The sequence below is a fragment of the Brachyistius frenatus genome, unplaced genomic scaffold (assembly GCF_029030835.1).
Source record: "Brachyistius frenatus isolate BFR_SWC_R1_liver_20210118 unplaced genomic scaffold, ASM2903083v1 Contig_26, whole genome shotgun sequence".
In the NCBI taxonomy this organism is placed as follows: domain Eukaryota; kingdom Metazoa; phylum Chordata; class Actinopteri; family Embiotocidae; genus Brachyistius; species Brachyistius frenatus.
In genome coordinates this window covers 1,350,294-1,375,880 of record NW_027210625.1, presented here as the reverse complement: position 1 = coordinate 1,375,880, position 25,587 = coordinate 1,350,294, and the positions used below count along the sequence as shown (strand labels likewise).

The 25,587-nt window shown below is 43.3% G+C and overlaps 1 protein-coding gene across 3 annotated transcripts in view; it reads right to left on the bottom strand.

The window, feature by feature from the left end:
- LOC138620753 (interleukin-1 receptor accessory protein-like 1) overlaps positions 1-25,587 on the bottom strand; it is a 229,325-nt gene that overhangs the window by 193,298 nt on the left and 10,440 nt on the right. For all 3 annotated transcript variants that reach the window (XM_069698220.1, XM_069698219.1, XM_069698221.1), the window contains exon 2: positions 20,451-20,548. In XM_069698220.1, coding sequence (XP_069554321.1) covers positions 20,451-20,532 — 82 coding nt within the window. In that variant the 5' untranslated portion in view covers positions 20,533-20,548. The remainder of the gene's footprint in view (positions 1-20,450; positions 20,549-25,587) is intronic.

Below are 25,587 nucleotides of genomic sequence, written 5' to 3'. Positions count from 1 at the left end.
GCAAGACAAACCAAGCTGCACCTGACTGTTGGCTGGTGTTGCCCCCCAGAGAAACGCGCCTTGTTGAACCTGCTCCTCTTCTGTCAGCAGTTTCATAAATAATTCACCGAGCACTCTGGGGCAAGACAGCCATAGAGTGTACAGTTCTTCTCCCCTGTCTTTCCCTGCATTATTTTATTGCCCCGTATATGCACTGCACAAACAAGATGCACTCATTTGTATGCGAGGACACCTCAGGGTGCAGGTCATCAGTATTGCCCATTAAGAGGGAATTTAATCAGTGCTGTGTTGAAGTGACACGGGTTTGGGCTTCTGTGCTCCGGGACGTTTATGACGTTGATTGTTTCCCGGCTCGTCTTCACACCAAAAAAAACCTCCAGCATTGGTTGATTGTTGAAAGGCGTTAAAATGATCTATGTTTTTGTTTACTGGGACCTCTAAAGGTTGTAGCGCAAAGGAGGACGTCAGGTGACGGAGTGATAAAGTCCATGTGAGGAGGATGTCAGCGGATGGATCAGAGGATTTTCTACAGTTTTGAACTTACGAGACGAAGCTTGTTACAAACAAACGTGGTTATTTTAACCCAAACGATGAACTTTCCCCGAACCTAACCAAGTGGTTTTGATGCCTAAGCAAACTGCAACTGTGTCACAAAAACAACCACGTCTTTGATTAGTGTTACTATGACGACAGACGTCTGGTACGCCTGTAGGTGGCCCTCCATCCAAAGGTCTAATGTCCTGTTCAGTCATTTGGGAATAAGGAAGTGTTGCTCCTATGGAGGGAGCCTAAAACGCTCATTTAAATCAATGAAAATCGATCTGTTCTATTTCCCCATCCCCATCTTTACTTTAAATATTTTTAACAGAAGAATGTACTATTGAGTAAAGGCAGGATAAGACAGTGTTATTAAAACAGTAGGGATGTACTGTATTTTTGGAATACCCACAAGTACTCCTCACTCACCATAACCTCTCTCAGACTTCCGCATAGGTTGCACAGAGGTCCCGATTTGCTGCCTCATCTACATAATAAGTCCTTAACACTGGCATCAGACACTTGTTAAAGTGACACGGAAGCGGTTGCAACAACCTCTCCAGCTCCCAGAAATGTTAAAAAGGCCTCTTGATCAATGAGAGAAAAAGCTGCGGATATTAAGACTGACAATTCTTCATGTACGCTATTAATACATTTCCATCCTTCTCATACTTGCTGTTACACTTTGACAAACTGATCAAAAATGTTATGTGACAGAAAGGAGCTAGGATGCGTTTACAAAGTAAAAGTTCCGAGGGTGAATTTATTTTCACTGCACTCTCAAAGACTGTGAAGATTAGGCACATTATATGGTAATTTGTGTGATGTGACAAGGCAACAACAAAGTCATCCGTGATGCTTCTTGTAATTTATTGTCTCGCAAATGTGATGCATCAGAGTAGACGTGCAGAGGTGGAAAGCAAGAGTGAAAACTCTGGAAAGGAAAGACGGCTGATTCCGAGACAGCAGTATTTCTTCTGTTAGTGATGAAAGTTATGAAATAAATTGTCGCTCTCCCTCTTTGTCTCACATGCACTCTTTTGTAATCCCCCCTCATGTTTTTAGACAATTTAAGAGGCGGGCCACATTACTACTATTCAAATGGCAATACAATTAAAAGGCACCGCTATACTATACACATACTAACAGCAATCAACTCTTTGCTTGCCTCGGAATTAATCTGTTCTGACGTTTGTCTTTTGCAGCCAGCACTCAGAAAAATACTCATTCCTGAGAGCACTACCCGCAGCACCGAAACCAAACTGAATAAATGTTCATAAATTCAACACAGATTATTTGGTTCCTGAGGAAGTTCTTACAACTGAAAAAAAATGAGAAGCACCCTGAAAATATATACCGAGAACATAAAATGCAGGATTTGACGTACAACAGGAGTGCATCTGTAACTACACATACTGAAACTGTTGGTATATATCAGTACTTATTGTCAAAGCAACACATAGCCTGCTATGGCTGCTTCATATCTGCTTGCGTCCTTGTCTACAGACAGTCAAATTAATAGTTTTTGAATGCAATGGGCCTAAAAATGAACTGGATGTATATATATATATTCAAACAATGTCAACCCGGAATCAGTTAATTAGTGATACAGCAAGCCTGAGGGGTGTCGAAATGAAAAGACACGTCCTCGGTAAATACACATTCAGTATGGACTTCTACTGCATGATATGCATTATACTTGTAGCACTATATCGAGAGCCTGTTTCATAAAGCCAGACAGCAGCATGCACAGATTGAGGTTTGTCAAGCGTCGCAGCACAAATCAGAGTCTTCCACCTCATATAACCCACCAACATGACTAATTCCTGCTGAGATTGACACTCCTGTTATTGTTACATCGTACTACATGACCAGAGAGAGTCACGGAGGCATTACGAGGGTGAAATGGAATCTTCCTGTCAGGTACCAGGATGGACCTGGTCGTGTTTCCTGCATGAATGCTTGTAGGGCAAAGGATGCATTCACAAATCTGCAAGATGCCCATATACACACACGCAAACACAACAACACCGGTTCATTTAGGAGTTTTACAACCTGTTTACTCTGCACAGTTTGGACACTTAAATACTTCAGCAAGTACATGTCACTTTTAGTTTTATCGCTTACCAATCTGCTCTGCGGAAACTGGGTCAGGTGGAGCCTGAATGGCTTTATCAGACGAGGAAGTTACTGAAGCATCCTTCCTCACTGCCCTTTTTCCCCCTCTGCACACATCCTTCAATCTCTCCTCCTCAATGACGCACCCACTACCGTCCCTCTCTGCTCTTATCTCCTCCTTCTCCCAACCCGTCCACCATCTTAACGCCGAGGAAAGATACCAGAAGAGCCACTAAACTTAGTGGCTCTTCTGTTATCTTTCCTTATGTTGCCCGAGTCATGAAAAACTTCCCTACAAAAAGCCCCCCCCCCGTCGACATAAGCTGTCTTCTGTCTCCGAGCGTTCTTGACATCATCACCAAAATCACTTGAGAAAAAAAAGTGTTGAATGATTTTTCCATGTTGTCTAATATCCAGAACAATAGCAGGTCCATTAGGCACAGCGCGCAGATTCGACTAATTTAATCGCACTATATGATGAAATGAGAAACCATTTCAGACAGCAGAGAAGGAAATTACAGGCATTTACATCTATTTCTGCCGGAAGAATCAAATTTACCCGATCCCTCGGTACTTTTTCTGTTGTATTTAAAAAAGAAATAAAAGTCCCTTTGTGTAATCAAAAACTAGTTATTCTTGCTTGTGAGGAACTTTGTTTGTGTGTTTTCTCATCACTAAAAGTGAAGCACACTGATCTCCGAGCGTGGAAATTTACATATCCTCAGTAGCTCTTTCTGATAGTCATTTATCAAACTGATGAATGGTTGTCATATTACACCATTTGTATAGAGGCTTTCCAAACGCCCGATTCCTCCCAGCAGCGGCTGTTCAATGAGAACCAGGGGGTAAAGCCGAGCCTCGTCGGTGACTGAAAGGTAATTAGTATCTTGGTGTTCTGTGTATTACAAGTGCAAAAATATGCTTCAGCTGCTAATGATGAGCTGCAGAGTGAAGGCACGGTTCCTCCGCCGAGCCGTTAATAAGCGGGAGCAAAGATGAGAATTAAACCGAAAAGTTCAAAGTTTGCAGTCAGACCACCGGTGCCTCTGCCAGCGTGCACACCCCAGAGAGGAATTCAAGAACTTAAAACTAACAAGGTCAACACGCAGATACACGGCACCGCTTCCCCTCCCAGGTTGTATTACAGTAATGCATTCAGACAACTAGCCTCGTTTCTCCAATATGAGCTCATATAGCCCTGCACTTGAAGCCCCGGGGAGCCGCTACAGTTTACCATGCTGGGTTCAGTTCCTTCAAAGGACCACACAACGTCCTCTCTCATCAGCCGGCAATTTCTCAGACTACGGCGTCCCCCCCATTACTGCTTCTTTTCTACGCACACACAAACTGGGCTGTTTGTTATCAGGTCAGCGGTGCAAACCAGACAAACAGCAACTCGGATTTGGACTGATTTCACGGTAGAGGAGAGGTGACCGACAACTTGTAAGATTCATCACCACCGCCTGCTATTTGGAGGCTTGGAATGTGGCAAAGAAATGAATTGGTTCTCATAGGGCTCATTTTTTTTGTTTGTTTCTGTGGTGAATTGCTTTGAACTATTCTTTAAAGAAAATCCCTCAAGTCAAACTATGAATATTTGCAGTGGCATCAATGGTCTTACTCAAGTGGAGTCGAAGAGTGTCACCATACGCCTGTTTTGATGTGGTCTTTGAATTTGGAATACAGAATCAAGTTTAAATGAATTTGAAAATATTGTAAGTAATGATTTTAGCTTGAGAGAACGCTTCTGACCAAACTGCAAAAAAAACCAAAAAACCTCATGGTTCACTCAAGGTTGCTTACTCTGGAACTTTTGGCTGCATCAGACTTCATGAGGACTCCTAAACGTTCAACTTGTGATACAGTATTGTAATACAATCAAAGGCTCCCGCAGTGAGGTTGAGGGCACATATGGGACAACGAAAGCAGATTTCCCGTTCTCCACGTGGGACACGTATGATCACATGTATGACACATGTTTACCACATGCTGCAACATATGATAACATGGGGAACATATGTGGAAATCTACATCGGCTTCACACATCACACCATAAAATTTTTCTAAAACCACATGTTTACCATGTTCACAATTATGTGTTTTTTTTCTGTAATGGTACAGACTAGGCGTTCATTAGACTGTGCAGTCTTCATAGGAATATCCTTATAATGGTAGCACATTAGAATTCATGTTTCATTTTGCCACGTCTTTTGAGATTCACTCAGGACGTCCAACACTAAATGGAAACATTATGATCGTCTACAGTCAGCGTGACTGTTTGTGATGCCGCACTAGATAAAACCTCCCGTTCACTCTTCGCCACTGCTCTTAAAAAAACATCCACTTTGTCCATTAGTTCAGTAACAGAAGAAAAAATAACAACTCCTTCAGGGCAGCGTCAAATTTAAGATTATTTCCTGACAACTGGACTGTTTTTGCCCAAAGGGGAAAAAAAAAAAAAAAAAATCCTTCAGGCGAATCCCTGATCCTCCTTATCTCTTCTCTTAGCCTCTCCAACCAGGTCTTATCTCCTCCTGGACAGTAATTAACAGGAATTACACAGACCTCCTATCTGCTGAGCCTGCGCCGTTACCGTGAGAGGCCTTTCCCATTTAGGGCCTGTCTGCTGGGAGATTACCGGGGCTCCTCGGTCAGGAGGTGCCACACGACTGTTGTGCTTTTGTGCCGAGCTCGGGCCTCAGCTTTGCTCATTTTGTGCAGATAAAGGCCAAGTTAGGGAGGTGGGAGGAATTCCAGCAATGTCTTGCACTTTGGGGCTGATGTGCAAATGTAACAGCGATTTGACAAAACTGACAGAAATCCCGAATAAGAACGAATAAAATCAATATTTCCTTTCAGCTAAAAATAGTCTTCCATTAGCAGTTATTGAGCATAAGAATTTGCACAAATTCCAACGCTTATTCTATCTCAAATGCACCTCACCTCTATCTTGGATGTTGGCAGTGTTTGAAAATGTGACTGTGATGTTAAAATGATGCCTTTAAATGGGAGGTTTGTGAGCTGTATAATTTTATCACCAGGTTAAAATCAAGCGTGCAAATTCACGCACATGTTTTACAGTTATAACGGACTGAAAAAAAAAAAAAAAAGGAACGGATGAAAAGATGGACAATTGTCCACTGCACATCTCTTCCGCTCTCTTTCTTCTCTCTCACTCTTTCTCTCTGAGCCTTGCACACTAAATGTTTAACAGGATCCTTGAGAAAAGCCTCTCCACTTCTGTTTCCGTGGCAACTGGCATGCATTGGAATTGATGACATCTCCTGATCGCCCACTTACTTTGCACTAAAAATGCTCTCCCAGTGAACTTCGCCAATGCCATTTCCCTCGCAGAGAGATGACGCCACTTTTCCCACAGTGGAGTGGGGACGGAGCAGAGGAGGATGAAGAGGCCTTCAATTCTGACAAACATGCCAAACACTTTGATTCTGTTTGCCTGTAAGTACCGGTCGGTCGTGCCTTGGACATCGCTGCTTCGGAAGAGCACCGGCGACCAGCTCTTTCAGTAATGTGCGGTCCATCTTTCTAACTTTAAAGAATCCGACATGACAAGGCGAACAGGGTGTCAATAATTCATGGTGTGCTGCTGTGTGCCTGTGGGGTGATTTATATACCTCTCTTATCTATAAGAATCAGGCTCTCAGCATGAATTGTTATCTATTTAGCTCCACCTGTAAGCTGTAAACTTGCTTGAGAGAGAGAGAGTGAAACTTGGTCTTTATTCAGGCCATCTGGTTAAACGTTTTTGTCTAACAGTGTTCCCGTACCTCCCACTTTCATTCTCTCCGTTAATTAACATAGACGGGCAGCCAGACAGCTCCGGGGGCCAGAACCCGTTGCAAGACCGCTCGCTGTCACCTTGTTACCACCGTAATGGGTTCAGACGAGGTCCCTCTGACACAGGAGAGGAGAGGGGAAATGAATTCATGGAGCCTGGCATCGCGTACTTTCCACCTTCCCTTCCTCCTCCCTTTTGCCCTTCCTCCCCCGCCCACCACCTCTCCACCTACACAGCCTCCGTTGGCACCACGCAACAGAGAGAACATATTCAACATAATCACGCTGCGTGCACCAGCAACCCGATGCACAATTCATTCAGCTTCATTAAAAACCGCACAGGCGCGTGCGCTGACAGAAAATTAACAAACACATTCCTAGAGTGTCCATTAAAATCTATTCATTAACTCTGAGCCACATTTCATCCACTGTTGGTTTTGTTTGTAAGTGTTTACAACTCAACAATACAAATGCAAACACTCAAAAAGCGTTTGGGGGAAGTCAACAGCACCGTGGCGTCTACGGTGGCCTGTTTAAACGTTTGCCCAAGTGCTGCTACCTTTCGACAGCCGGAGGGCCGGGGAGGCGGGCCGCTCTGTCAAAGAGCTGGATGTCATGCATGTGAGCAAGAGGCAAGACACCGAGCTGTCAACCCAATTAGGCTGCCGAGGCACACTCCGACTCCATTCTGTAGGACTTGAAAGAGGTCAAGAAAATATAAAACAGAGCCATTTCCCCGGCTCGCCAAACACACGGACTGGCAACATTTGGATTCATGAAAAGGCAGGAATGTCCTTTATGCTGAAGTCATTGGGGGGATCGAGGGGGATGGGGGGGGGGGGGGATTGTGCACACAAAACCACTGAGGGAAAATGTGCACACGCAAGGACCAATTAGGAGATGGAAAGACGTGCAACAGGAGATAATTGTCACGAGTTCCTTTAAGTTAGAACTGACGACAATCCCGACAATAGCTCACTCATTCGCTCGTCGCCGGAGCGTCAATCTCTCAAAAGCCAGTCCCTCAGTCGCACAAACGCTCCACTAAGCAAGTGTTTTGGGTGCTTCATTGTTCTGATTACACACCCAGCACGCTAATTTGTTTGTTTAATCCAATTATTTGGTGACTCTCTATGCCACAGATTTCTCTGTTTTCTTTATCCCGCAGTCAATAATCCTTAACCCCCCTCGGAGCCAGCCGGAGACTCCGTGAATGCCCACTGGCTTGTCAGCCTCGAGTACATGTACTCTGATCAATTGTGCACGCTCGGCGTGGACGTGTGATTGGATAATCTGCACCTCACTGTCTCGACATGTGTGTGCGCGCTAATAGAATCAATATTACAAACAACACCGGCGTATGAAGCTTGAATGCTGATTTGATACGTTGAGAGTTTTCCATCTGAATTCAGTCTTTTCAGAGTAAACAAATAGTTGCAGACTTTGCGTTGGAATCGGTTGAGTGTGTCTTCCTCGTACGTGGTGGTCACTCGATCTCCTGTTCTCGCGGGCGAGCAGAGTTTAGGGTCACTGAAACAAGCCCGGGGGAGGTCGAGGTGCAGTAATGTTGCACTGTGCGTTGTGGATGGACGGTCGGATCCGTCATTCTTTAGCCTGAAGCGCTTGTTGAAAGGGTTAAACGCGCTGACGCATCCGGAGGTAGCCCCACACGCAGAAATTAGGTCACTTAAATCACTCAATTATAGATGTTGACATTGCATGCGCATTGTATGGCTCTAATGCCGGGATCACAATTCCATGATATGAAATGTTTCCTAATCCTTCCTCCTCCCCTCCGCACCAGAGATCAAAAGAAATGCTGGAATTGCTTCCCATGGCACATTTGAAATGGTTTTTCTGACAGAGTAATACCAAAGTCATTTACCCAGCTGCATTTGGCTTTTGCTATGAATTGCAAAGATGTAGTTTTCTTATTTTGTTTGATGTGCCTGAGCCATGCAGAGGGAGTCACCATTTTAATTTTTGCCATGTGGCTCAAATGAAATACTGACACATGCCTCTGACTTAAATCACCAAGACTGAGTCATGTTACTGAAACCTTGTATTTCCCCTCCCCGTGTTACATGACTATGCTTCTTCATTTTGTTGCGCCGCTCTGTGGATGCTGTTTCCTGGTGAAATGGTTAAGTCTGATCTTGGGAAGGAAACGGAAGGGAAAAAAAGAAAGAAGAAGGTGTGAATGGTTCGCATCACCCCTCGGTAGAAATAACTCCCTTGCCAAACAGTTTCCTTCCAAAGCTAATCTTTTATTTGCATATTAAAGGCGATGAAAGACGCATACAAAACCATAATCCTTAGCTGTCCTTGTGTTTTTCAAGACCAGGCACTTGGTGCACAAAACAGCAACAGAGAGCCTTAGAGAGCGTTGCGAGCAGAAAAAGAGGCCTTTTTCATGCCTATATCACACGCTTTTAAAATCGCTGAGGGTGGCATGCACATTAAACATTATAATCAGACCATATTTGAATTTCAATGCGGCGCAAATGAAAGGTGTTGGAATTGGATTTGGATACTTTTATTTTGGAACTGAACCGGAGTGCATCAGGGGCTGGAACTGGGACAGATGACTTGTCAAAAAAAAAAGCAAAATAGCATTAGCATAAACTGCTTGGCTTTGTTTACCACCTTTCCCCCCCCCCCAACTATTTTTGCCAGATGTGTTTTCATTTAATCTGGGCACACAAATAGGCTGTGTTGGTTAAAAGCAAATCCAACGGTGTAATGATTGCCCATAATCACCATAGTCCCTTTTAATTAACTGTCTTTTGCAAGTGTGGCGAAAACTGTACGGTCTGCTGAAAGGCGTGTTAATCATTCACCAAGCTATTTGATCTATTTCTCCTCCATCATCTGATTTGTTGATGGGAGACAATAGGATCTCAACAACTCATTAGGCTCTATGTGGATGAAAGATGAGAAAAAAAAGAAAAGAAATAAAGTTTTTGTCAAACAGCAGCTTCACAGTTAAGCTACGGGCCTCATTACACACGCTCAGAGGGTAACACTTCAAGAATCAAACCTAATTGGCTGCCTGAACAATGCATTTTTACTCAGCAATTTATTCTAAGTGTTTTTGATGTCAAATAATATACAGAGGAAACTCGCGTCTGAAGCTGAATTGAGCAGGAGCACTTTTATTGCCCTCTGAGAAGATCACATGCGCAACGTGGGCAAAAGGTTGCGGAGAAAGGAGAGGGTTTTATTTTAATCCTGTTTCGGAGAGAGAGAGAGAGAGAGATCGTGTGCGAGGATGTGCTGAGAGCGCACGAACACTCGGTGATTGTGAGGTCATGGCGTGCCGTGTTGCTTGGCTACCGGCAGGATACAGCGATACGACGCCTACTAACATCTGTAGTGCCGCTCAGTAGCAGAAGATGCTAATAGAGATCTGAAGCTCACTGGATGCCGCGGGCTCTGCACTGCCACGGTAGAGGCACAATCTCGAACGTGTCGCCCGCTTCCAGCCAGAAGTCTTGCATTGTTTTGGCTTAAGAGGCTCTTCGTGTAGTGACACCTTCTGCACGTCATTAAAAAAAAATAATAATTTTACTCCTCTTTTGAAAGGAGCAACTTGTGTGCATTCCTCGGACTGAAATCTACCATGTTCTCTTTTATTTACCTTTCACACGTTAATAGAATCTAATCGTTTCATCAGGCCACCGGGGCCGTAAAAAGCCTTTCATGGCTGTGTGACCCACTTTTCACATTTACACAGTTGCTCCTATATGTCACGTAAAAAGAAATAAATGAAAAACCCTTCTTGTAAATTATAGATGATGATGATACCCACCACTACTCACTGAGATACACACACACACACACACACACACACACACACACACACACACACACACACACACACACACACACACACACACACACACACACACACACACACACACACACACACACACACACACACGCAGTAGTAATGCAGCACCTCCGTACATATGTTTGTTTCATGAACACAGTGGAGCTGTGGGGGAGGCTGTGCAGTGCCACGCTGCGTTGTGATTGGCCAAAAAGAGAGCAGCGAGAGGCTTATCCCTGGGAGAGGCCTTGGAGATGACAGTGGAACTTAATTAATATGTAGAATTTATTGATCGTTGCACTGCGGGGAAATCTACTGTCATCTTCGACCATTTTTTTGGTCCCCGGAGGAGCGTAAATAAAAGGCCTTAAATATTTCAACTTTGCGCCACATCAAACGCGAGCAATAAACACGACAGGGAAATATGTGACGGAACTTCACTGTAAATCGAGCCAAATGAAATTACAAGGCACGCTTACAGGGAACAGTTCAGCAGAATTTTGAACAGAGTGGATTTTTTAAAAGCAAATTGGGTGCGTCTTAATTAAAGTAGCCCAAACAATAGGTGCTTTTTTTTTTTTGCTTTGGATTAAATGACATACTTTCCTATGGGCGGAATACCAGGTAATTCCCTGCTAATTATAATAAAAATGCTAAGCAGCGGGATTTGAATGGGACCTGCTTGTATCTTCCGAATAAAGAACAGTGGTGAGAAAATCAGCCGGGGCCTGGAGAATAGAGTCAGCCTGGTTTGTTTCCAAAACTCCTGCAGTGCGTCAGTCTCCTGCAACCAACAAAGGCATACTCCTCAGTGAGTGAGCTTACATCCTTTCTCCGTTCCAAAAGGAGAAAGAAAAAAAAGGGGGGAAACAAAAAATCCTCAAACTTGGCAGGAGTCCCTTGCGACCTGTAAGGATTCACTGTGCCTCTGCTTGTTGCAGAAATAGGTTGATTGTGCTTTGACCAATCCTAGTTTGACTAAAAAAGAAAGAAAAACGAAAGAAAAACGAAACTAAAGAAAATGTACAAAGAGAACAAGAGAGTAGTGTTTTTTGTTCTTAGCTGTCACTGAGTGATGGGGAAACTGTGAACAGGGAATCAACACACTGAGAGAGGATGTGTTCAAACTTTCCAATAAAGAAGCATTGAGAAAGGCCACACGCTGAGTGCCTGGCTGATGCGAGGGAGCTTGACAGCCTCATCAAATGCCATGTTGTTGGGACACTTCCTGCATTCACAAAAACTTTACCTCTCAAACGAGCACAGCCTCATTGTGCCGGTGTAAGGGCCTAATTAAAAATCGCAATTCATGCAGTTTCTTTCACAATGGCGACACTGAAGGCAGCGAAAGGCCACAAACTTCCCAGCTGGGGAATTTTTTCAATGTCCAGTCCTAACAAGCAAATAATTGGCCTACAAGGTCAACCAGGTGGATATGATCTATTTAGCTTGTCCTGATTTGACCCGTACAATGTATGTTACATCTGTGTTGTAGCACTAACTGGGTAATGACATATGATCACGTGACCCTGTGCTCTTTTCATTTTCATGAGGGTCCATCTTGTCAACACTCTTGTGATATTCACAGCAAGGAAAAATGGCACGCGGTGGCACAAGCAATTTAATTTCATAATAAAAGCATCGATGGTAATTCCATTCTCTAACTCTGTCTGCGGAAAACATACTCATTACGGTATTGAACAGTTGTCTATAATCCACAGTCCTGCTCAGTGTACACATAAATGCTGAGGGAAAGCTATAAATCTTCTTTCAATTGATTTACTTATCTTTCATCCCTTTCAAATACAAACACACTTTCCCTATTGTTTCTGCACATGGACCGACACCTCCTGCGACTGATATATAGGTTGTTATGGCAACACTGCACTGTGGTGTCTGTGTGTGTGGCAGTGACAATCATGTGGTAAACATAATCTGAAAAGGTTTTTTTTTTTTTTTTTTGCCCCAAGCTATCAATCAAGATAAATGATCCCCGAGTAAAGCTATAAGTCCGTGGATATACACTGCATTCTGGTGTACGCAGATGGCTCAAAAAGTCACGTGTGCTCTTCATAAAACAGGGGAAAAAAATACATCTAAGTGTGATATAGTTGTATATATATAGATATATATATATATATATTTATTTACTGGAAAACTGTTTGTATTGTCCACTATTTAAGAAGGAAATCCAGCAGGTCTAAGGGCTAATAAAGTTGGGCAAATGACAAGAAACAGTGTTGCCATGTAAATCAATGAACTCCCCTCAAAAATCAAACTTAACTAAGTTGCATCAGCAGAAAACAAAGTTAGCGCGACAATCAATAGAAAACCAATGTACTCCAAGAGTTGCAACTCTGGAATAAAAAAAAAGAAAAGAAAAAGAGAGAGAGATAGAAATCGAGATGGGGAAAAAAAAAAAAAAAAAAAAACTTCAATGTTTGGCTTTTTTTTTTTTTTTTTTTTTTTTTTTTAACCGGAGGAAGATATGCTGTCGCTGTTCGAGTGAGACCTTTCATCAAGTAGGGATGTGAGCTATCATTCAGTCCAATCTCACTCCACTCAAACAGATACTGCAGGTCTGCAATTTACAGGCAAAGCATAGCATTTGGTCTCTGGTCCACATATTAGGAGGTAGTATTTTCAAATTAGATCTACAAAGATAAATCTCAGATGCTACTGCAGAGAGGCTTCACTACTTGAATAAAACAGGTCAGACTTTTGGTAAGCCAAACCAGTTCAAATCTAATGACGGTTATTGGATTAGGCTTCAGTGTTTAGGCTTTAATTATTCTGTGACTCCCCAGTGATCCCGTCTGGCCTCCCAGAGAAAGTCACCAATCAACAGCAGCAATAAGCCTCATTTTCTATGCACAAGAGAAGAGAAACAGACAAGCGTGGTGATGGAGAGAAATGGCGGAGAGATCTGAAGGGACGGCAGAACCGCCGAGTTGAAAGACCTTTTTGATTTTTTTTTTTTTTGGGGGGGGACTAAAAAGAGCAAACTGCCACCTCAGTCGTGACAGAGAAGGAGATACAACCTATGAACACAAACGCGTAAAAAAAAAAATGGTGCTAAAACTTCCAGACAGCCAGAGAGCGACACAGTGAGGGGGAGCACCCACATGGATTAATCACACAGAGCAGCCCCAGGTTAAACGTGTGATATTTTTGGGTACAGTCCCATTCCCACCTTCAGGCGATTTGCATAGTACTATGAGACTACAGCTTCATTTCCCCCTGTGGCTCAAGCCTTGTGAGAGCCAAGCAGTCAAAGAATATTAAAATAATTTCCGGGGCCATTGCTGTTTATGTCCAAATTGCCCTAACCTGATTACAAACGTTATGTATTATTTAATTTCCATTTCCACTGTTTTCCTTTGGGGAGTTTTATTTCCCCGTAACCCTTCTCTCTGAAACCTGAGAGCCAGATTTTCTTAAATTAAGCAGTGGCCAGCCTTCTCCATGTTTAAATCCTCTTTTGGACGAAAGCTCATTATCATCCACACATATAATCTCTCAAATTGGTACCAAACGCCCCAGCTGGTTAAAGTGAGCTGCATAATTTGCTAAGGGAGCCTGAAATGAAACGTTATTATCTTCCAGAGAGAAATATTAAAGTAAAGATCATGCAATATATTGTATTTAATGTTGGATGCCCGCAGACCGTTGAGGTTCCGGGACAGACAGGAAAGCACAACATATAAAGGTGGGAAGAAAATCTGAAATTATTTGAAAATTGGAATCGTTAAATTTCAAGTTTAAATCTAAATCTAAAGTCTACAAAGTATTTTCAACCCGACACGGTTGTAGTGAACACGTCATATTTGTAGACACATTAGATAAAATGCAATTTCTCTCTATTTCATGTGATTTTCAAGATATTTGTTTTGTTACGCATGTGCTGAGGCGAAAAGAGAAGTGTGTTCGGGGGGGGGGTGTATCTGCTTGATTGACAGGTGTCTGCCACTATTAGCTCTACCTACACTTCCAGCCTTTCCTAAATCTGGATTTCAGTAAACCCAAATCCAATCTTACCGAGGGCTACCACCGCCCAAATGCATCAAATAAACAGCTGTAGCCGGATACATCTGTGATCCACAAGGGTGCACTTAAGCTATAAGCACCTCAACCTACAGCCACGAACCACATCTTTGCCAAGCTGCAGCCCTCTGCACCCTTTCCTGGCATTTTTCTCAATTGCTGTGGTGTTGCAACATTATTACAGGTCAGGAAACAGGCCGCAGAGAGACCGCTGCGCTCATAAATCAGGTGATTGATCGCCATCCATCTCACACCGAGGGCTGTGGCATGTGTCTCCAAGCCGGAACACATATCCATAGTAACCCCGGTTGTCAAGAGGCCTATATCTGTCACTTGTTGAGTGGCTTCTCCCTCTCTCCCTCCCTCCCTTTCTGGGCAGCGGGAGGGAAACAACTGCATGTGGCAAGCCATTTCATTCCTGATACCATGTGTGTGATCAATCTCCCCTCCTGTGAACGGGCGGCGCAGTGGAGGCAATCATTCAGCGTTTCTGACAGGTATGTGGTATTGACGGAGGGAAGATGAACCGCAGGTATGCATGCGTGCGTGCTAAAACGGGGAGAGACGCAGGGAGAGAGCTTGAACTTCCGAGGTTCCCTGGCTTTATCTTCGAAATATCTTGAAATTGAACGCCCGTTCTTCAGATCCAAAACTGTGACTGTCATTAAAAACCTCAAGTATCCTAAGGAACATTAATAGAGTTACTACTTCTGCAAGAATTACGCAATTACGTGTGTAAAAAAAAAAAACTCACAATGGACACAATGGAAACGGTGGCAAGAGTCACTTCTGCTTCTACTGTTCATGCTGACAATTTCCTGTCATATATAACGTCCTTTAATATCAATTACAAAGTCAAGTTGCTGGCTATAATTAAATTTGCGCCGAGCGCTGACGTCCCCTGTTAGGAATCACTGTCTCGTCCAATTAAGAGCGGCCTTATTATTGGTCAAATTGTGAGTAGCCCCATTAATGTGGGGGGAAGAATCTATCCTTTAACTGATGTATTAATGTTGACGTCCTCCCTGAGTTGCGTGGTGCAATGGGTGAGAAGACTGTAAATGTAATTGACTGTCAGGATGTCCTTGATCCTTCCTACTGCAAGAGCGGGAACGGAAAAAAAAAAAAAAAAGAAAGTGGGCAAAGAGAGGGGAAAAATATCTGCCGTGGACATACTGTTGAGGATAAATACGAGGGGAGAGACAGATGATGAGCTGCTGCTCTCTCTAATGGGAACCAAGGCGTTGTTGCGGTGGTGTATTTTATTTACAGCTCCTCTTCATCAGAGTGACAAGCCGGGACCTGCGACCATGCTTAATAAAAAAAAAAAAATAAAAAAAAGTAGAAGCGGAGAAGAGGATCGTGTATTCCATTTCCAAATGCGAACACGTGTCGGACACCGGCTCTTTACATATGCATGAGAAACAGAGTGATGCATCCACCGTGAGTAGGTGTTATGGGTAATATATCGCTGGAATTACTGGGAGACTGTGGAAAGGTAAGCATCATTTGTCAGGGGACTCATCAATGTCTGGCGAAAAAATGGGGACTAATGACTGTACAGCAGAGGGGAGGAGAGAGGCTAAATTTGTCTCAATCAATGTCAAGGAATATCATTGTGAATCTACAGCTGTCACCGGTGTTCGCCGAGGGAACACGTGTTAACAGTTTTGTTAAGGGGCCACTTTAAGCGAATATAGAGTAGAAATGTTACCTTGCACTGCAGGGAGGGAACATTAAATGCCAAGGCAACCAATCAGTGGATGGAAAAGCACGTTGTTTTGGAAGATTGTTGTGAAAGGTGGCTGACAGTCACGCTGTCCAAGGTTCGTCTCATCAGAAATAAGCCGAGAGCCTGACAGCCCATTTTTGCCCATTCTATTTCAAATTAAAAGCTCATCTCGGTGGCAGTAACATAAGCACAGAAACGTTCCACAACTTGGGAGATCTCAAGCCACTCCACAAACGTATTCTTTCGGCTATTACCCAGAGTTTATGACCGGCAGGTGAGGGTAGGGATGGAGACCGACCAATAAATAGAGAGCTTTGTCATGCTGCTCAGCTCCCTCCTCACCACTTTACAGTGTGGTGCAGTGACTGCATTACTGCTGCTGCTGCTGCTCCTCCCGGCCTAATGAAAAGAAAAGCCCTCGTTTCAAATGAAAAGGCCTCTAGTGTTTCTTTACCCGGTCCGACCGTGTACTAGGTGTCGACCTGGTCCTGTTAAAGTGGTTCCGGGTGTGCATCGATAGTGCACTTGAGCTTTGAGCGCCTCAACCTGCAGCTACACACTATTTTCATCAAGCTGGAGCTTCTATGTGTGGAGCAAACAGCACAATGTTTTTCTTACAAATCAAACAATGGTTAAAATAGTTCAAGCTTAGACTCCCATGTAAACAACAGAAAGTCCAGTCCTCAAAACAGCGGGTACGTTGTTAGCAGACATGCTGTAAAACTGCCTCTGAGTAAGATGCAGTGCAGTGAATCCCTGAGGAGGACAGAAACTCCTGATGTTCGGGAAGAACAGGTAGCTGCATGGAGTAAAACACAATACCAAAGATAAATGGACAGGGCAGAGGTCACGCTGTTACGCATGTAAGTGATGATGTTCATGAAATGCAGATACCTGCTTCAGTATTTAGGAAAAAAAATCAGCTTGTTTAGTTGTTTTTGTAAAGCGGATGCGTGCTGTTTTATGCTATTCTGTATTCACGGCTGTCAGAAGTTATTCTCGGTAACCTCTGAAGCTCCTTCTCGCTCTGATTCTAATCCGTGTTCAGAGGTGAGGAAAAGAATAATGCATAGTTATTACTTCAGAGAGCCTAAAGTGAGACCTTACGTGATCTCTGGAGTTTCTGTTTCATATCAAATAAAATGCAGCCGTGCGGTGCACGGAAAGACGATTCTCCTCCATTCAGCTCACTGCCAACCAACCGAACGAGCTATTTTAAGGACTTATCGCGCAGCTCTTCCAAGCATCTATTGTATAGTGCTACACAAGGAGTCAACAAGGGAGCCTATTGTGTTTAAGACAGGAGCACAGTCGTTTTATTTTACATGGATTGCTCAAATCTAAAAGACACAATTCCCTTTTGATTGCACAAATTCAGCAGACTGACTTCTTAATTTTCATAATTTTGCTCTGCATACTGAATATTTGCCAAACGGTGGCTCATGGTAACCTCTTAACATATTTTTCCCACCTTTAAATGTCAGCGGTTACCGTCGGCAACTTGAGTGCTGAAGGAAGAGTTATGGTTAAACGGAGGCGGTAAGTAACCCGTGACCCTCCTATTTCATTCGTCAATACTAATTTCAATGTGAAATCATCAGGTGCTCCTTTTCCAGGAAGCCTCACTGCAGAACCGCAGTCTTGTAGTGTTGCTCTGCAGAGAGACAAAATAAATTGTTGAGTGCCTCGCCGAAGGCCAATTTGACAGCGGCTGTGTCACTTGCTCACATTTCCCACTCAGATTTCCCCCTCTGGGAAAGTGACGAGTCCACTTCTCTAATCTTTGCACCCTCTGCCATCACAGATCTGTTAAACTGCGATGTGCACGCCGACCACAAACAACGAGCGCCGATTTCACTGGGAATTCAAATCCCTGCTGCAACCAGTGAAGCAAGACACATCACAGAATCACACAGTGCTGCTTCAGTGTTGTCCAAAAACAAGTCCGATTCGAGTGAGTGTCAGTCTAACGAAAGAGCAAGGTCGTTATTTCTACACTCGTCGTTTTGCAGTGAAAGGTCAGAAGCGGATCAGCAACACCAGTTTCTACACGGACAAGAGCCTCAACACACCAGAATGCAGTGCAGCTACAAGATGCTTCGCGTCACAGAATGAAATAGAACCGGTACGTCATGGTTAGAACATCGCTGACCGATATATACAGCAGTGTAAATGCACCCGAGAGCAGATTTGTACTTCAACATCTAACTTGATGTGCTGTATCAAGCAAAAATATACATAATTATTCTGTTCGCCCAACCATTCAGGCCGCATCAGCATTCTAACAAAGAGGAACCACAGCAGAGGACAAATGGATACGTTCTCCCCTACGTGTGCATGCTGAGGATTAGTGTGGCAGATATGCGTTGTATGTTTTTGCACTGTTCCACACCGGGTACAAATGCAGACAAAGCATTACTCAAAGACGAGTGTTTTGAATTTAATAATCTACAGATAATAGCGGGGCACCGAATCTGTATGCAAGTGTTTGTGTGAGCCAGCGAAAAGGGAACGCCAGTGAGATAGTGGATTCATTGTCCCTGTGGAAGTCAATCAAGTCGTTTCATTTCCTTTAATGGGCTGACACTTAGAGATTTGATAGTCTACAGTGGATGTCGTTGCAATTGCGGGTGCAATTAGAAAAAAAACACTACCGCAGCTCAGTTTACCTTATGACAGATTCAATTAATGATTTGTTTGATCATTTTAAAGTTGAGCTCCGTGTTTGTTGTTTTTCCTCAGTTTCCTTTTGAGTATTCGGATTTAAATGGAATTAGTGTCAAAGTATTTGGCTGCAAAATGGAAAATAGAAACATGACAAGTAAAACCTTCACACCTGCATCACATAAGCCAAACCAAAACTTAAATTGTCTGCAGGATTTTAACAATACGTAACAGGTTCGTCGCAGTGGATATCACACGAAATGAGTGCCAGGCTTTCTATCGGAAGAAAAAAAAAAAAAAAATCCATACCGCAATTGAAGTTTTGGGTTTTAAACCAGACTATAAGCCTTATTTTATACAATCTGCAATACACATGTGGCCCAACAAACTGCACAAGATTTGTCTCCCTAAACTCTGAAGGATATTTTTCTGAAAATATACCTGCAACTGTATCGAACTGGGATACTCACCTTCTCGCCCCCGCTGCTTCTTTCTGTTCCATAAAAATGAAAGCAATGCAATTTCAAAATGGCTTTCAATGCCCAGGATCCCTTTTTTTTTTTTTTTTAACAATGGTGCTCTAACTTGCAACCAGCATGACTTCTAATAAAGCCGTGCAATCTAAAATAGAAGGAACAAAGGACGGGGGTCTGGCTCGAATGGGGTGTTCATTTATCAGTGGACACGATTCAAATCCTTGCCCTAGGCAATGGCTCGTGAAGCATCCAAAGAGATAGCCCGTAGGGACTTCTGCTGGAAAAGCAGAAAACCCTTTGATGAGCCTTGGGCCATTTCTGCACCTGTGTCTAATATGCATGGGTAAAAACCCAGCCGCAACCAGCCGCTAAGACAGTATAAGAAAAGAAAATGGACTGGCAAAAGACTTCCCTTATGTACGCCAAAGCAGATGTTCCACTAAATTGCAAGTGTCCTCCATTATAAAGTCATTGTTCTTGAGCCATGCAACAATCATGTTAACATATGGATGATAGTACAAAGTCCACAGCTACATCCTTAGACACAACGTGCTTCGTGGATCTAAGAAGTAACTCACTCACACACTCTTTCAGTCACTGAAACAAGATCATTGGCTCACCTTCTGTCAGCGGTACTACAATACATAACTTCTCAAGCAGTGTCCATCGCACCTACAGTTAATGGTTTTAAATAGCACAGAAATACTGATGAAATATCTGTAAAACTGGAGGTTTGAGCCGAAAAGAAGGCCAACTTCAAACACTGAACTGATGGTCCGAGGTTGTTACATGGAAATGATGTCACAAAACAAACTCTCGGTATGTAATTAGTGGAGCAAACCAGAGTGAACAACCCTCTGTCTTTAGCTCCTATAACAAATTCTAACAAAATTATGCCTTGAAACTCGATTCTTCTATCATTGTCTGAACCTCTATTTGAATAACTGAATACAATTTAAAAACGATGCTATTTAATAGACAGTTTTTCATCACGACTATCTGGAGTCTCCCAGTACAAGAGCACAAAACCGTGTGATCCCTGTGCTGTTGAGTTAAACATGATTTGTGCTTTAAGATTAAAAAAAAAAAAAGAGCCTTATTGAAATCTCAGTAGGTTCCAGGGAATCAAATGCCTTTGCCAATTAATGTAGCTCTTGTAGCTCTGCCTGAGTAAAGTAGTTTTTAGTAATTTTCCTCTATTTTTTTTTTTTTTTTATTAAAAAAGAAAGTAGAAGGAGATGAGACTTACCCGAGCCTCTCTTCGACACCACTTTCAGGCAATGGACCACAACAGCATGAAGCAGGATCAGAAGAGGGATGGGAGCTTTCATTTTTTTTTTACCAGTCCTGTGAACAAACAAAAGCTTGAGTTATAATTTCATACCGAGGCAAGCTGTGAAGACAGCAAAACCATCCAAAACATCAAAACAAAACCAAGAGATAATGATTTTGGTAAGAGATGCTTGATCAAAGCTCATATATAGAAAATTTCAAGCCCTGAGCCAATAAATACAGAGCTTCGACACGCCTTAAGGTCATCTGGAGAAAAATCTCACCCCTCGATGTGCAAATTTTGTTTGTTTGTTTGCCTCTGCGTTATTCATATTCAATCTCTTCAAGGACTTACTGTATAATCAGGGCGAGGCTGTTGATACAAATGTTAAGACTCATCTCTATCAAGGCTAACGTGGCTTTGCTGCTTTGTCAGCTACCTACAGCGCTAATCCCACTCCTCTCCCAACCAACATGACAGAATCAGGTGCCCACTAAGATCAGGGTTAACATAATTGTTTGGGAAAGCTGTGTGAGAGGTGGATAAAGAGAATCTGGCTCGATATGATGAGCGCTACAAAAACTGTGGCCTGTAGTGATGACAATGGTGATGGTAATAGGAATACGTGGTAATTCTAAAGCTATCACTGTCTATGAGTGTGCCAGAATGATGAACAAAAACCCAATCAAATGTCACTGGAAGTGTTTGCATTTTGGGATATCTTACTGCAATATTAAAGACCAGCATAACTATCAGATTTTGGTAGATTAAGAAACTGCAGTGCAGAAATGCCATCATTAACTGAGGTACAACAATATGTCCTTGTTTGTACAGAAGAGAGCACAAACAAGTTTAATTGTTAACAATCTCCCTCTCAGAATATGTCTCGGTCATTGCATTCACAGCTTTAAGGAAATCTGAATAGTTGAAGAGTTTTAATCAACGTGTATCAACATGTCAATTCTTCAAATAAGGACATTGTGGAAAATGGAAATCTTTAAATCACATTTTTGACTCGATACTATCTTTGTCACCCTTGGAATGAACGTTGCTTGATTCGATAATTATTTACACCTTCCAGCAAATCATAAAAGGAGACGCAAATATGGCAAAAAAGCTCATTGCAGTCAAACACGGGCCTGAAGTTCATTAAAGTGAAGTGGTCATTCAGACTCCTCAGAGAAACACTTGCTCGTTAAGTCTGTCCATGTGACGTATAATTCATCCTTTTGTTGGGATACTAATTCATCTCCTGTGTACAGGCAGAAGTACCATCTCTGCTTCAGCTGGACAAGATGCCCGTGGAGGCTACAACGACGCCGCCATTGGCATTTCAGTCGCGACAAAGATGCTTCTCATAAATTCCACAATGCTGCATCAGAAAGCCTTTGAGGGGGAAACCCTGAAAGGCCACAATAATCCTTAAGACACTCGGAGGCATGTGAAACTGGCCAGCAGCCAAAGAAGGCGACATTGCCGTGTTCTCCTCGTCAAAGGCCTATTGTCACCAGCCCCTTGCTCGCTGCAACCAATGCCACGTCGGTTCAGCTACATTCCACGACGCAAAAATCTTATCTTTTTAATTAGCTTTCCATGTTGGGTGCAAGTCTGCAACATTAGCACAAAACCTGTGGTCTCTCTTTGGTTGGAGCACAGAGGAAATGACTGAATCACCAGTTCTGCTCGGCACCCCTCCACCTCGCAGTGATATCCCGGACTGCCACGCATCAAAGACGCGCTCTTGTGATGCCCTGTAATTAAAACAAAATTGTGGATACCGACTACATTGACGAGGACGCACCGTGGGTCGTCTTGTGTCGGCTGCACCGATCACACTCTGCAGTGCTGCATGTCAGCACAAAGTGCAAAGCGGAGTGGATATAAATAAATAAAATATTCAGTCAGTTCGATAATATTTAGTGTCGTACGTGGAGCCAGGAAGGTGACATGATTGGTGGTAAACTTTAAGTGGTGCTGAGGTTTCTCGCAGCCTGAGGGAGGAGGCCGCCCGCAGCGTTCCCAAGCCCTGTATCTCCTGCCAGACGAGCAGCGGGGTGAACAGACTCCTCCTGGACCAGATGATGTCCTCCGCTGTTCGCCAGGCTCTGCATGTGCGAGCTCGTGTTCCCAGTGTCGGACAGGGATGCAACAATGATGACGTTCTGCTGGGCGTCGTGTGTGTGTGGTGGCAGGATAGTTTGGATTGAACCTGAAAGCACACAGTTGTTTTGGAGTTATTTTGTGGAGCTGTGTTTGTCAAACCAAGCAGCGTGCGATGGGGATGTCCTGAATCAATTACTGAAGGTAGTACCTCTGTGAGCTTGTCAAACAACACTCGGACATAGGTGCTGTTGTTTTTAAGGTGTGAGGGCTGAGCGGAGGTGCCATCCCCTGTGGATCTTGTTGCACCAAATGCAGTCTAGTTGGAGATCCTTGACAAGCTGGTCGTGTGGGCTCTTCGTAGCGAGGGTGGTGAGTACTATAGGTGGCTAATCATCGAGGCAGAAGCTACAGACTGTTTTATACAGGTGAGAAGCTTTCTTGCGAGAGTGATGTGTGTAATATGCTGGTTAAGACTTCAACTAAATGTCCGTCGTATATGGCGAGCACTACGTTCACCGTAAGTGATGTCTTTCCCCCTGTCATTACTGAGATCAAAGCATGCTTAAGAAGGTGTTGAGCTCATGTCGCAGCCGGGCCTCTCGTGTATCGGTGCAGGCATACTTTTGTAATCCATGATTGCCCAACCGCATGTTCATGTGGTTCTTCTTTGACTTTCGGTTCCTTTTCGAGAGGCTGATTGATGCTTTAGCTTTGTGCCCGGGAGGGCTGCTTTCTGCCTCGATCTGCTGCCGTCGTACCAGCTCAACTATAAAGAGCCTTCTTTTTGAACAAGACAGGTCCTTAACCCTAAAGATTCTATCGCCTTTTCCCCTATCGTCACGATAACGCGGTTGATGTATGTTCCCCTTTGCTGCTGCAGTTCCAACACTATACAATTTCACAACTGATTTGACCTACGGCTTGAGTAAACTGACACGTAAAGACGGGTAAAGTGTCTGTTCTATCGACCAGTCTTGTTTGAATACACTGTCATGGCTTCATTGTGTTCCATTAGGTAGATTTCTGGAATGTTTCCCACAAATCCTACAAAAAATTTGGCTGTATTAACTTTTCTGCCTCTGATGCTGATGGAGTGTGTCTTCAGAGTGCGGCCACCTGTCTGACGACAGCCCCTCAAGGGCTTATCAAGGTCAAACCCTCAACTTGTTATCGGTAATCATGGAAAGGGTGCTGATGTATTATTGTCGCTATCGTCTTACTTTTTGGCACATGGTTATTAGCAAGTGAGTAGTGAAATATTCAGTGCGGCTGTCTAACTGTCAGAGATATGATCAGAAACACAATAGAGCAGAAAAAAAAAAGCAAGAAAAAAAAGCAAGAGGAGTTATCCCCCTTTAAGGAATGAATGGAGAGTAGGTGTCCAAGAAAAAAAAATGACATCTTGGACGGAAAAAAAAAGGTGCTCCCTTAAAAATCCCACTGTGAAAGCTTATCCTGTCAAGCATCTCATCGTGCACCATTCTTTAAAGACAAGCTCATCCAAAAGGTGCTGTCACCTGCCTCTGATTCTTTGATTGTTTTTTCCTCAAGCATCCACTTTCTCCCCTCCCTGACAGTGTTTCCTCCTCGGCGGATTCATCCAAAATTCAATTACTTTCGAGGAGGGTTCGGCAAGAGAAATGGGGCACTCTCTCAACACTCTCGGGGTTCAGAGTTAGCCTCGAGGAATGCGTCTCCCTCTCGCACCCGCCACGCAAACAATTTCAGCAATCTACGACCGAGGCTTTACCGCTTTACTACAGCTTGCCAGATGGATATTGAGATGATGATTTATACGGATCCCTCATTTCAAGTCTCTTTTGCCCTGTCACGCATTTTCTCGGGCTGTTCACACCGAAGGCCCTTCGCGCTCAATTCTGAACCGCTGCCATATCTGATGTTTCTGGATGACTGTTCATATCTTTGTAGGATGTCACCCAGACAACCGACGAGAACTGACAGCAAGGAGGCGATCGCAGACATCCGTTTTTTTGGTACAAACTCTACCGATTGTTCGGGAAAACATTTCAGACGTGCGGCTGCCAAATTTGGATTGAATTGAGGTGTAAAACTTGGGACAGTTTGCTTCTTTTTGGTCTTCCGTTGAGCTTCCTGATCCTACATGCAAACACTGGCGCAGCCAATCTGCCACGGGTGTCAAAATTGTGAAAGCATTTCATGAAAATACCTACAGGCGATGTCCTTGGTATCTATGTAAGATGGACAAATCTGAACATATTAGCCTGTTTATTTGATGTATTTGGTATATTCTATGTATCATACAAATTCCTAACTCCTAAATATGAGCAGCATTATGGGTCATGTGATTGGACTCGCATAACGCAATAAAAAATACTTAATTACATGAAGTGAAACACTCAAGGTGGCAGAATGTGTCTCCGCTATTAAACGCCACTACCCCTCCCCCTCACCCCCTCACCCCCTCCCGCTCCACCTCCCACATCGCCCCCTTCCACCTACCTCCAGTCGGAAAATGTATATGTACTCCGTTTGCTTAGTTATTAACATTTCTATTTGTGAGAAACACTTTTCAAGCCCTTACACCTTTGGCTGACGCACACACACCCACACAAGTCTGTGCTCTCTTCGCTGAATTATTCCATTTCAGATTATCTAATAACCCTGCAACCACCAGCCTCCATGTTCTTGACATGCCTGCAGGAAAACAGAAAGAAAAGGTTGATTTCTCGAACGCAATGAACGTCTCTAAACATTTGTCTTTAAAAAAAAAAAAAAAAAAACAACATAAAGTGCACAGTCTATTTGTTCCCTGGGAACAGCGAGAGCAAACAACATGACACATCAAGAGCACAATCAACAGATGAATAAGGAACAACCAGATATACCACGTGTAGCAACTTGTATTTTCATAATCTGCTAATTTGTCTCTATGTACTAGGGATAAAGTATTTTTTACAACAGCATATCTAAGTAGCTGCCTAGTAACACATTTACTGGCTATGTGCTTCAAAATGTGGATCTCTTAACC